This window comes from Spea bombifrons, chromosome 12, assembly GCF_027358695.1.
Source record: "Spea bombifrons isolate aSpeBom1 chromosome 12, aSpeBom1.2.pri, whole genome shotgun sequence".
Taxonomy (NCBI): domain Eukaryota; kingdom Metazoa; phylum Chordata; class Amphibia; order Anura; family Pelobatidae; genus Spea; species Spea bombifrons.
In genome coordinates, this window is record NC_071098.1 from 29,878,258 (window position 1) to 29,892,327 (window position 14,070).

The following is a 14,070-nucleotide window of genomic DNA, read 5'->3' on the forward strand; positions in this document are numbered from 1 at the left end:
AAATGAAGGGGAGCCACAAAAAGTCAACAAAGGGGCTTCGACAGAACTCTTTCTATTAACCTCTTTGCTGCCAAAGGAATGTGAACGCACTGCTCTGTGTATTCCAGATGTAATGAGCTGCTGCCGTGGCAGCTAATAGAGCTAATCCAGGGATTTGCAGGAGCATCCTAACACGACTCTTTCCGAACAACCTGTCTGGTGTACAGCGTAGGGGGTTTTAACGGGGCACTATGCCTTTGGGTCCCAGAAGGGGCAAGTAACACATTGTAAAGCAATACATTGTTTCCGCCCCTCCCTTGGGCCCTCAAAAAGTGTTGTTAACCCTTCTATTTCCTGCAGAGCATTTCTCATATCGGAGTCTTGTTTCTGTAACGATACAAACCCCCCCCACCCCATACACACCTCGCCCGCCAAGCCCCTTCCGATTTCTCCATATCTGCTGTATTCGGCGTCCGTGGGAGTGAGAGGTTTACGTGTTCCTGCCGTGTGTATTAGCAGGGGGTGAGAGATATGTGTCCTTACGTCTACGTTCTAGGAGGGGGGCGATACGTACATGTCCCCCATGTCTATGTACTAGGAGGGGTCGGGAAGTATGGGTCCCCTCTGTATATTAAGAAGGGATGAGAGGTGGGTGATTTCTCTGTGTATTATTAAGGAGTGAGAGGTGGGTGATTTTATATTAGGAGGGGGGTGCCAGTTGGGTAACGTCGGTTTAGCAGGGGTGATAGGTGGCTTATGATGGCATTAGGTGGGATGAGATTGGCTGTTTTTGTAGGTTTGGGGTAAAACCTAGAAAGTATGTTTCTGTCTCGAGGGGAGGCTTCCCTGCTGCCGGTTACACGCGGAGAAGTGATTGGCGTTGATGTCGGTTTTGTGTCTCCACCCCCCTCTTACATTAGTTTTGTCAAGTTGTCAATTATCTTTTTTTTATCTTGTGTTTTCCTGCCATTTTCTGTGATTTACAAGAATAAATAATAATAAAAAAATACCCCAAAAAACGGCAAAAAGTCTTAATTTCTGATAAGCACACAGATATAACGGGGTTAACACCCGCCAAAGCAGATCTACCTCGATGGCCTCCTGCAACTGAAGCTCACTAAGGTTGGCCCTTCACAATGTATAGTGAAGTCTAGGATCCCGTACCGAAGACTGTTGGCCAAGTTCCCAATGGGACGTATGCCAAAATAACACATTGTCCACATGACCATTATCAACACGAGTTACCCCCAATCCTCTTGCACTCGGCTGTGACCTTAGTATAGAGTCATTATATTAATTATACGGCGTACAAAGACATTAGCAAACACTTTGTAGACGATCTCCTCGCGATGCATGACATGGGAGTCTACAGAGCCGAAGGCTTGGTGTTTGATACATTTTTATTACATATTAACCAAGATCAAGGGTTTACAGGAATAAAGATCCAATACAACACAATTATGACACTCACAGCCAACTATGACTTCAAATCCTCTACCTGCCCCACACCGGGGTAAATTAAAGGTGTGCTGTCCTTGGCCGGCCTGATATGGATTTTGTGCAAGTTGGGTAAAACTACACCGAAAAACACCCAACATAGGAAATAATCCACAAGTTGACCGTGAAGACGAAGGCTTTGCGGGGGGTCTTCTATGCAATTATGAGGGTATTTACTGCCGGTTACTGACCTTTCATTTAGTATAAGTGCAAATACTGCTGGCAAAGTGCCCGGTGGGAAAGGAAACGTTACACTGAGCAATATTGGAGAAGGTTCCCCCGTTGTGCCGCGCGTAGAGCGGAACCCAGAGTCTGGCTGTTAGACGGGCTCCATCTGAAGCTCTTCGACATCCCCCTCCAAAGCATGGAAAGACGCGTGAGATCCGATCACCACAAGTGTGGCCCCTGGAAAATGAGACAGAGGGTTAAATAAGAGAGATCCTTTCATGAGGCCAATGACCCAAAGGGGTCAAAAGGAGCAAACGCTTACCTAAAACCCAAAATACAGCAGCTCCTGCGCCGGCGAGCCAGAAGAACGGGAAGGAAACCGCTCCGGCTACACCGTACTGATTGGCGGCACTCAGCTCCCGACCTGCCGAGAGAGGAGATTATGGAGTACGGGGTAACGGGACGCTCATGGCCTTGTGTTAAAATTATGGGAAAATTCCAACTTACCGAACAGAACCAGCTTAGACTGCAGAGTCTTCAGGTAAATAATGTAACAAGCTCCGAAAAAGATGGCTATGGCTATGAGCAGCATCGGGGAGGTGATGCTACAAGACAGAAAGAGAGCACGGGGTCAGGCGAGACTGAGAACAGGACGAGTGGATGGTGCGAGACGCAAGATAAAGAAAGGGGGGACAGGGATGTACAAGATGGTGAGGGTAAAGAGATGGAGAACAGACAACACCTGCTCCATACGGGTGGTTAAAGGGTCCATTAAGGTGGTTGAAGCCAACAAGGAGCAAGACAGAGAGGAAGGAGAGGGTGGGGTAGAAGGGACAGACAGGGAGGGAGGAGTAGATGAGGTAGAGGGGCAGACAGAGGGAGAGGAAAAGGTGGTGTAACGGGGAAGACAAGGAGGGAAAAGTGGGTGGGTAGAAGGTGCAGACAGAGAGGGAGGAGTGGGTGGGGGAGAGGTAGAGGGGGCAGACAGAGAGGGAAGAGTGGGTGGGGCACAGGGGCAGAGAGAGGGAGAAGTGGGTGGGGGAGAGGTAGAGGGGGCAGATAGAGAGGGAGGAGTAGGTGGGGCACGGGGGCAGACAGAGAAATGGTCAGAGTGTGGTTTATTGTCACTCACATGCAGTACATGATGAGGCCCAGGAAGATGAAGATGTAGTTACTCTGAAAATGCTCCACGTTCCCAGTCACCCGCTTACACAGCTCCCCAAAGTTTTGTGGGCGAGAGAAACGCCTCTGATCGACGAAGTTACCCCAGGGGCGGATGTGGGCCCGACGGCGGTCAAACCAATCTCTGGCAGTAGTCTGGGAGATCATTTTGGGAAATATCCTGCAAAGAACATAATGGAAGGAGGGGAGTGCTTAACAGTAATGGAGAGGAGAACTAAAACAGGTGAGAGGACATCAAGCTAAATCCTCCTCACTGTATTACTTTTTTTTAATCACTTTTTAGGCTGATGTTGATTTAAATCACAAAAGTTTATTAATTATTTAGGAAGTTCCGTTAAAGAGGGCCTAGGAAGCCAACATGATAACCCCCTCAAAGCAAAACATGACATTCTGAAGGGACTGATGAGAAGAACTTCCAAAGGGAAACCAACAGACCACGTCTCGTACTTATTAATGATGCCAGTCGGTCCCTCTTCAGCAGCGGCACCGAAGACGTCCCCGTTCTTTCCTGCCATGTTCTTCTACGTCTGGTGGGTTAGGACTTCCTGCCACAGGAAAACGAGACACACGGGGCTTTATTAAACTAATTCAACTGCCGCCTTCCCTATCCAGGGGCAAAACCTATCCGAAAATCAATTCTTCATGTATCTAAGTCTCTTTATTTACATTGGTCTTTGAGGATGAAGGAAGCTTTCTACTGAGGGGGAAGCAGAAGCTTCAACAAGGAACCAACTGTGAAGTCCAGCCACCTGAAGCTGTCCGTTTCTATGAAGACATTTAGATAAGGAGGGACTTCGCTACTCTGCTCACCCAATGAAAGCTCTGGCCCTGGGGATCAACCGGAGTTCACTAATTCCACACTACAGCTTGGCCCTTAGGACACATCGCTATACGAAGAGGGAGCCGTTGTCCTTGGTAGCAGGAAAGTAGAAAGGTGACAGGAGACCCACCGCTATTAAAACCAGTAATTCCGGAATCCCGTGGAAACCAGGCGAGTGACGCATTTCCGAATCAATGGGACATCAATAAACACCCAAAAACATGCCCTCTGAGCTAATGCGGACCTACGTAAATAGACGGTAGTTTATTTATTCTCTTTTATTTTTGGCATTCCAAAAGAAACTTTTAGAATACAGAACTATGCCCATATTTTATCAGAAAGAAAAAGAGGAAAACAACGAAGCACCAAAAAAAAAAATATTTGAGGTAGGAGGTTTTATTTTACGGGCAAATCGGTAGGTGACATCATCCCTTGTGATGTCATATTTCCTGTTCCAGGATCTGTGTATTTATGGCGTTACAGGAATTTCTTTCCCCTTCGATAAATCCCAAAATAGTTAGAAAAACAAAATCTATACATTTTTTAGTAAGGGGACCCGTCACTCAAAACATCCTCGCCAATTAAATACAGACGTTTCCTGATCCTATATGATGAGCCGACACCGAGATGTGGGAAATTTGGACTTTTATTACACGTTTCTCACATAACTTTTTGATGAAACTTTGTAACTTATGGTCTGATAATATTTACATTTCTATTTGTAGATTTAATAAACAAACCTATCGTTATGAGTTTTGTTGCATAATAATAGCGTCAGATTTAGCTAATTTAATTCCTGATAAAATCAAGTGGGAAAATATATATATATATATTAAAGCAAAATAATAAAAAATATATATATTAAAGCAAAAATATAAAAAATATAATTTTGTTTTCAACATACATCTCTGTATCACAGCAATAAAACGCCAACACTTTATACACATATATGAATCAACATTAGTTATTTTACAGGATATTCATGTTTACAATTTCATGGTGTAAATTCTCAAATTCATATCTTTTTCTTGCCCTCAGTTATCCCTTATTTACCCCAAATAATCAATCCTTACCTCCTCCTCTGTCAGCCACCGGAAGTGACCTGGCACAAAGAGGAAGAAGCTGAAGAAATATTTGTTTCCCATAACAGCCAAGTTCCACGTCACCGGAAGCAGCTGGCTTAATAGCCGTGAATGACGTCATTCATTGTGCATCACGGGAGATGTAGTTCTTTTAAACTCAGAGGCTGATGTAATTTCTACAGATGGACACTAGGTGTCAGCAGAGCACCTATGAGTATTTATATGCATGTAACAGGTTCCCTAATCAGACTAGTATAAAAAAGGCCAAACATTTTCATGTTTATAAGGTTACATTGGTTACAGTTTCTAAGGCTCATTATGACTTAATATGAATTAGAGCTTGCCGTACCTACCAAGTGTCTTTTATCATAAAGGGCAGTCCTTCTTTGGGCCCCAAATCCCTGATACCGCTCTTTCCTCCCCGATGTCCCTTTTTTTCTAGGAGTTCAGAATGTTTGTGTGGGTAACAGGTTCTACAGCCTTAAAAACCCCAATAATATGAATAGAAACAGAAAAAATTATTAAGTCACATTAGAAAATCTTATTATCAGGTAGGGAGAGAGGGGCAGTGGGATTTGGGTCCAAAGAGGGACTGTCCCTCAGAAACAGGGGCACTTGGTAGCCATGTTCTTGTTCCATTCAAACTTAGGTTCTTGACTTGTATATTGTCTGTCTCTGGTAAACATAAGTGGTCCTAGTCCTAAAAAACTGTTTCTTTACCCTCAGTGCAGGGGTAGCCTGTGAGTGAAATTATATTTGTGGGTGCATTCTGACATATGGCCACCAGAGGGGGCACACTGTCTGTGTCTTGAATCCTATGGTCTTGAATCACTATGTAATCTATGTAACTAGGTATATATTTATGGATGCATTCTGACATCTGGCCACCAGAGGGTGCACACTGTCTATGGTCTGGAATCCTATGTGTTTGATATTAAAAGGTTATTCCATTCTGCCCCTGAGACTCCAGGGTGGGTTTTGTGGCAGACATTTCACTAAATGCCCCAGATACCATAGAGCTGCCTCCACAAGGGAACTCTATGATACCTCCACACTCAACAATAGCAATTAGTGCAACTTTGTGACCTCCAGCTCTCTGAGATGCAGGAAGTAGAAGCGCTGAAGAGTTGTATCTGCTACACTGTATCAACATGAACTGTCATTACAGGTAAATGCCTCGTTTGTTCAATAAGGATACCCATAACCCCCCCTTTTTACATATAATGATGTTTTGGAAATGTTTCATGTTTTTGCTCAAACAGCAGATTTATCGGAAATTAATTTAAAAACTGGACTTCTAAGAATATTGATTTTATTAACTTTTTTGAATATATTTTTATATATTTTTTATTGATGTTGTGGGGTGCAGGTGCTATCCAACTGGTTGTACCCTAAATCCAAAGAACCGGCCGCCCCAATAGTTTTTTCTTTGGCAAACCTGCATGTATGCTGACCGCAGTAAGGGGTAGTTTTTGAGTTCAAATAATGTATGGCGATGTCTGAATTCATGGTTCTCTCCCCTAACTGGTTATTTTAGGGTTCTATTCAATAAAGCGAGAGTTCCACTTTTCAGCCACTGGGTTTTACAAAGTTTTTTAAAACTTTTCCCAAGTTACTCGTAAAGGAGGGGTTCGTCCTGGACAACACATAGTTAAAAAAGTGATTTCGTAATGTATGCATTATACAGGGCCAGCTGTATAATCGTATAGGTCGTTCACTGAGTTTCATCCTTCATGATGTATAGTGAATAATACCATGTAGTATATCCCCATTCTGTAACAGGCCTGGACTGGCTTACTGATACTGCCCCTCCAAGGGCAGAGTGGGTACTGCAGTGTGGGGCCGCTGGCTGGATATGCACAACCTATAAATACCCAGACTGGCCGTCTGGCACGCGGGGCAAATGCCCGATGGGCTGCTGGCCGACAGCACCACACACTCACCCGATCTGCCGCTCCGCTCCTATGGCAGATTGGGTCCTGCCATGTGGGCCCCCAGCTGAACGCTACATATGCATTAAAAAAAAAGAGCTTTTGGTTGCTCCTGTCCGGCCGCTGGCCTTAAAGAGCCGGTGTCATCGCCACCCTGTCCCGTACGTAGGGCGCCATGCTGGAACCGTGGTGATGTTGGTTTGAATGAAAAAACCTATATATTGGGAAATTGATGAAAATGTCAGGTTCTTCAGATCTTTAGATAAGTTTTGTTGTTTCTTATACTTTTTGGAGACGGCAGTCTATAGCCGTATAACTTGTTTCTGCTGTCTAATCCAGGCTGCCTATCGGCTCGCAAACTCATTTCATTTATGATGGACGGGTTGTGCCGTGCGACGCACGCCGTTAAATACCCTTTGTTTGTGTTACAGGCGGGTTGTCGTTGGGGGTAATTGTAATGGTGTCTTACGGCGGTTGTATCATAGGAGTAAAAATTATCAATATAAAAGCAGGATTTTCTGCTTCATTTGATCCTTGCGTCTTTATCTTGGAGAGGAAGGGTTAAGAGGCCGTCTGGGGTCAGATAGAAAGCGGTTACCGTCGGTCTCCAGCAGAGACCAAGGAGGGGGAAACCCTCAGGGGATTGAGGAATACAAAGTGACAGATTTAATCCTTAAACCAGCAGAGGGGTGAGGAGGGGGAAGCTTGCAAATGATGAGAAAAATGGTGAAAGAAATGAGTTTGGAAAGATGTGATTCTACTAGTGCGGGTAACAAACTCTCTCTCGTTCTCTCTCTCTCTCTGATTTTTTTTTTTTTTTTTCTCTCTAGTTTTGTTTCTCTCTTTTTCTTTTGTTTTTTTCTCTTTATCCCTTTTTCTCTCTCTTGCATTCTTTTTCTCTCTCTCTCATTCTTTCTCTCTCTCTCTCTCTCATTCTTTCTCTCTCTCTCTCTCTCTCATTCTCTCTCTCTCTCTCTCATCCTTTCTCTCTTTCTTTTTCTCTCTCTCTCATTCTTTTTGTCTTATTCTCCTTTTTTCTCTTTATCCTTTCTCTCTTTTGTTCTCTCACTATTGCTTGTTCTCTCTTGTTCTTTCTACCTTCTTTTTCTTTCTCATCTTTCTTCCTTTTTCTTTCTCATCTTTCTTCCCTGCTCTATCTCTATCAGTTTATTTCTGTACATATTTTTTCATTCATGGAAACTTTCTTTTGTTCATTCTTACGCCTCCCTGCATCATTTTTTTTAAACCTCTGAAGTCATTACCAGTTTCTCTTCCTCTTTCGCTTTTGTCCCTTTCCTCTCTCTCCCTTTTCTCTGTCCCCTTCCCTCTCTCTTTCCCAGCCCCCCCCCTCCTTTCTCCGGGGGGCAGCCATGCATGGAAAGTCCCTTATTTAATTTAGACGCAATGAAAATCGATCCTGCCATTCGATACAAAATAAGAATCAAGCAGATTAAGGGACGGAAATTAACTCTGAAAATATTTTTGATGGAGTGCCTTGTACTCTCCCCAGCAAATGGACTGCAAAGTGGAACAAATGACGAGAGGCAAGTGTCTCAGACAGGGGCTCTCCATCTTTCTATTAGTGGGTAATGGGAAAGGTCCAGCACTGAGCCTGGGACCCGCCATTAATCACAAACTGCCTTTATGAAGATTTATTTCCTCCTGCATGCAGCCTGCGCTGGGAATGAAGTCATAACGCAGCAGCGAGGGGGGGGGAGCGGGGGTGACAGAGAGGGACAGTGCCGCCGGCCACACGGGACGCCAAAACTAACACTTCGCACCCGGATGGCAAACAAAGTGCCGGGGCAGAGAGGAAGAGGAGGAAAAAGAAATGACATCGGCTGTAAGATTCTGCGAGGACGTGTCCGCCGGATGAGCGTCGACTGGGGCGTCGGGCTGACTTAGGATCCCAAAACAATTTTGGGGTTGAAAGAATAGATTTTGAGTAATCGGAGAACAGAATGAATCGGGTTATTTCTACGGCGATTCCTTCCGAATCTAATCGATTGAGTGAAAAGAAAGCTGACGGTCGGGGGGGGGTCAAACAATTGATTCCATTAAGTCACAAATAGGATGATGATGTCACAGAACTAAATTTTTTTTTTAATGATATTTGAAAGGTTACGACCTAAACGCCCTCAAAATAAGAAAATTCGGTGGCAAAGAGGGTTCCCAACTTGAAATAAGAATTTCTGGGGTTTACGTGAAAAGACGAGCTTTTTACTTCCCCAAAAATGGTTTTATAATCCAAGTGCGGCCCCTTATATTATTTTGAGAGATTAGTAGATACGCAGAACATCCTCCTGGCAGAAGTGGTAGAGGGTAATACAGTGAGGGTATTAAACATGCATGGGATAGACATACGGCTCCGGAATCTAAGGCGAGACCAACGACTGATTAAGGTTTGAGTCTTTACAGCAGGAGAAATGGGCTGACTAGACGGGGGGCCGGATGGGGCCGATCTGCCGGCAGGTTCCCGTGGTGCTGGAATGTGAGAGGAGGGATGTCCGTCTCCGTGGTTTCTCCGTATTAGTGGAGGGCATTGACTTTTATTATATTATACGGAGCGCTATTGATTTTCATGTTAGGAATTACGGAGTAAGATGGTGGAAGTCCTTAGCGGAGAGGGTCCAACTCGCAATGAATTATGGGTACTTTAGAATTTAACTCACCCCAGTGCTGCCCCCCCCGTGCGAGACGAGGGGAAACGGGGCCAGATGAGCGGATATTCTAGGAAATGAACCCATACGTTATTATTTTTATTATGCGTTTATTTGTATAGCGCCAGCATATTCCGTGGCGTTGCGCGTTGAAGAGCCCGCGATGTGGGATTCTGACTCGAGTTTGAGAACGTAGATGGGAATCGGGGGGAGAAAAGTCATTTCTGGCGAATAGTGATTTTCGGAGCCTCCATTACTTGTACGTCGGTTTAATCTGTAATCCGCTGATGGCCGCGCTGATTAGCGGCGAGTAAACCCCCCCCCCGGCGGCCTCGGGGCGCGAGTGTAAGTAATTATATTTTATTTAACGTTTCGAGGGGGGAGAGATGGCGGCTGATTGCGTTTTATTTATAGATCCGGCTGTCGCCAAGCAATGCCACCCAGCGCACTTACCCACGGAGGGGGGTAAATACCACCCGCTGACACCCACCTAGGGGGCAATGCAGACCCTCCAAGCACACCGCTGGGATTCTGCGCGACGGGGTTTTTTTGGCAAAACCGTCTCAAAATAACTGTTTTCTTTTCCCTCCGTCACATGCGGGGGCATCGCTTTTAACCCTTTAATCACTGATAGGGGGGAGCCGTGTATTGGTGGGCAGTATGTGGGATCTTCCAGAAATACTTTTTTCCTGTTAATCGATTAGAGATACCCGGAGCCAACCCTTGCGGGACGTGGCCAGTGCTGCTTTCCATCATCAGTGGGCGTACCCGCCGCCGACATCAGTGGGCGTACCCGCCGCCGACATCAGTGGGCGTACCCGCCGCCGACATCAGTGGGCTTACCCGCCGCCGGCATCAGTGGGCGTACCCGCCGCCGGCATCAGTGGGCGTACCCGCCGCCGGCATCAGTGGGCGTACCCGCTGCCGACGTTGTGGGAAACACACCCACTTAAAGGGGAAATGGGCGGGGAGTGGGGCTTCCCACTGCTTGTGAGTCTCCACAATGTGATGGGTTCCCGGCGGTTGTCTCAGCCGGTCCCGATAATACGCAGTCACTGTGAACCCGGCCCATCTGGGCCTGTCCGGATAATATGCGTTGCGCGGCGTAACGCGCGTCTTCGTGATTTCCAGTGAAAAGGTCTCTATACGCCGCATAAAGAATGATATAGAGAGCTGTGATTGGGCGTCACTCACCCCGCCGGCGTTTATTTAGACAGGCCTGGTAACGATGTATTGTGTTTGTTTGGCGCTCGTTGGGCGGGGGGGTGCTTGGCGCTCGTGGGGCGGGGGGGTGTTTGTTTAGCGCAGTCAGTTGGGATTGATGGGGTATTGCAGGGAATTTGTCCCCCGACGCGTCTCTATGAGCTTCTGATGGATTTGGGTTTATTATCTATTAGGAACAGCGGGAGAGGCGGCCACCCGCGCCCATTCATCAAAGAGGGGGGGGCATGCAGATTCCTAATCAAAACATTTTACTCTAAATGGTCTCGAACTAATTAAGTAACTGTTAATTAAAGTTCAGCAGACAGGGGATTGTTCTACGCCTCGTCACGCCTTATCCATCTACCCGTTATTGATAACATCCGTTCATTCTTGGTGGGGGGGAGGAAGGGAAGAGTGTCAGGCATAGAGAGGGACTGGCAGAAAATGAAGAGGGAGAGATGAGAAAAGAGGTAACCCGGGTCGGGTCCCTGGAGTGCTGCGGTCATCCGGGGAATGAATCGTTTCTGGGTCAAGAGGTCACATAGAGAAAGAAGCTAACTTTAGAGAGTGGTAGATAAGTGGAACAGCCTCCCAGCGGAGGTGGTAGAGGGTAATACAGTGAGGGTATTAAACACGCATGGGATAGACATACGGATCCTGAATCTAAGACGAGACCAACGACTGATTAAGGTTTGAGTCTTTACTGCAGGAGAAACGGGCAGAATGGGGGCCGGATGGTGCCGATCTGCCGGTGGATTCTATGTTTCTCTGACGGATGAGGGTAGATATTGAGGAAGGGTGGAGGGGCAGGTGTTGGCGGGTTGGGTAGATTCCCGGGGTCCAAAAGATGAAGAACACACAATGTAAGCGGTATGGAATTATTGGGTAGGCAGGACTGGCACAACTGAAACTGGGATGTTTGCTAGTATACCTTAGCTAACGCAAGCGTGATGAAAACACTTTGAAAAGTTACAGATTTGGAAAATACCCCACTGTATCCTGGGGCTGGGGGCAATTTGTTATTGAAGGGTAAATGTTGAGGTTCATCCAGCGCCCTGTTATCAATAGGGTTGGACGGAAGGGGGGGTCGGGGGAGATGTATTAAATACACATACATCCCTGCTTTCAGGCGTCGAGGAGTTAAGTGATTGCCTGGGATTGATGGGAGCTGCCTGTGAAAGGCGTCGGGAGTTAAGTGAATAGATATATAACCGTGCAGGATTATTACAGCAGGCTTTAGACTAATTAAAACAAATTACCGCGGAGACCGGCTGTTGATAAGCAAAATCTCTTGTTCTGGTTAGACACTTTCCTGATTGAAGTCAAATTATCATTATAAAGATGAGGGGGGAGGCGGTGGAGGAGGGAGATGGCGCAGGCAGCGGCGGTGCCGGCCTCCCCTACGGTAACAGTGCCAGACCGTATACACCCAGCGGCGGTGCCGGCCTCCCCTACGGTATCAGTGCCTGACCGTATACACCCAGCGGCGGTGCCCCCCACAATGGTAACAGTGCCAGACCGTATACACCCAGCGGCGGTGCCGGCCTCCCCCACGGTAACAGTGCCAGACCATATACACCCAGCGGCGGTGCCGGCCTCCCCTACGGTAACAGTGCCAGACCATACACACCCAGCGGCGGTGCCGGCCTCCCCCACGGTAACAGTGCCAGACCATATACACCCAGCGGCGGTGCCGGCCTCCCCTACGGTAACAGTGCCAGACCATATACACCCAGCGGCGGTGCCGGCCTCCCCTACGGTAACAGTGCCAGACCGTATACACCCAGCGGCAGTGCCCCCCCCAATGGTAACAGTGCCAGACCATATACACCCAGCGGCGGTGCCGGCCTCCCCTACGGTAACAGTGCCAGACCATATATACCCAGCGGCGGTGCCGGCCTCCCCTACGGTAACAGTGCCAGACCATATACATACAGCGGTGGTGCCGGCCTCCCCTACGGTAACAGTGCCAGACCATACACACCCAGCGATGGTGCCGGCCTCCCCAAAAGCCCTTTTCTCCAATGACACTGAACTTAATTGAAAACGCAGTCGGATTTGAAGTCTTGTTCTGGATTTGAGGACACGGATTGTGCCTCCTGCCATCTCCTCCACCCATTCTCCATTTCATCTCCTATAGATCCCACACAAGGTTTTTGAACTCTCTGCCCTTTGGACCATCCCCTACTTTTCAGCGTTTTGGGAAATATTGCTTTGTAATTAAACAATCATAACTGAGAACGTTCAACATGTTACTGTAATACCTGACAAAGGGAAACAATTCAACTAATGATAGAAGGCGGCTGATTGAATTCATGTGTCTAGCCCCGTCGGAGTCATCCAGAAGATGGTTTACTTGACACGATTCTTGGCCCTTTCCTTGGATTCTGAAGATACCTGCTCCGAGGTGGCAACTGAGAAGATAATTGAAATCTCTTCGCGAAAAGAAGCAATACGTTGTCAAAAGGCTTTTTTTTTACTTCTCACGAAAGACCCGGAAGATTGTAGGTGATCGTTTTTATCTTCTCGTTAAACATTTTGTCCCAACGAGAGGACATGGTGGATGGAGCGTGGTGGCCATGGGTCATATACCCTAAAATTCCATGATTGTAAGCTGGATTCTGTACAACCAAAACCAATTTCAAGCTTCTGTTTTAGGAGATGGAGGTAGAAGTGGGCAGGCAGTAGAAGAAGATATTGGAGATATATCTTGGAGAAGATTATTGGAGATATATCTTGGAGAAGATTATTGGAGATATATCTTGGAGACGATTATTGGAGATATATCTTGGAGAAGATATTGGAGATATATCTTGGAGATATATCTTGGAGAAGATTATTGGAGATATATCTTGGAGAAGATTATTGGAGATATATCTTGGAGACGATTATTGGAGATATATCTTGGAGAAGATTATTGGAGATATATCTTGGAGAAGATTATTGGAGATATATCTTGGAGAAGATATTGGAGATATATCTTGGAGAAGATATTGGAGATATATCTTGGAGAAGATATTGGAGATATATCTTGGAGAAGATATTGGAGATATATATTGGAGATATATCTTGGAGAAGATTATTGGAGATATATCTTGAAGAAGATATTGGCGATCTTCTAAGCTGAGCATGCCACAGAAGCCTTCAGCTTTTTCTCCTTACAGAAGGTCCCAGAGACTGCTTATACTTCACTATGATAACTTGGTAACAATGTTTTTTATCAGGCTACACAAGAAACTTGATTTATGTTTATCAAATAAGTTCCATGTTCTGCTGTCTTCATGTATGTAGCCTGACAGCCTCGTTGATGGTTATTTTCAGGAGCAGCCACGCCATCCAGCCGGATCGTAACAAGCGCGAGTTACTATTGATTTTAACAAAATAACACCAAGAAGAGACACGTGTATGTTTTTTTTGTCTCTGCTACAGAATGACTTTGATGCTATAATTGGAGTTGTCAAGAATCCGACCCACGAAGACAATGGGATTTCTAAAAAAAAAAAAAAAGGAGAGACCGGCTGACCTTACAGAAAAAAAAAGTATCCACA

The 14,070-nt window shown here is 46.1% G+C and overlaps 1 protein-coding gene across 1 annotated transcript; it reads right to left on the reverse strand.

Moving 5' to 3' along the window:
- Nucleotides 1-1,361: 1,361 nt before the first annotated feature.
- Nucleotides 1,362-4,747, reverse strand: RABAC1 (Rab acceptor 1). Its single transcript, XM_053452694.1, has 6 exons — nucleotides 4,720-4,747; nucleotides 3,274-3,371; nucleotides 2,777-2,986; nucleotides 2,152-2,249; nucleotides 1,967-2,068; nucleotides 1,362-1,881 (listed from the first exon to the last, which is right to left on the reverse strand). The coding sequence occupies exons 2-6, from the start codon at nucleotides 3,339-3,341 to the stop codon at nucleotides 1,796-1,798; spliced, it is 564 nt and encodes a 187-aa protein (XP_053308669.1). The 5' UTR covers nucleotides 3,342-3,371; nucleotides 4,720-4,747; the 3' UTR covers nucleotides 1,362-1,795.
- Nucleotides 4,748-14,070: the final 9,323 nt, after the last annotated feature.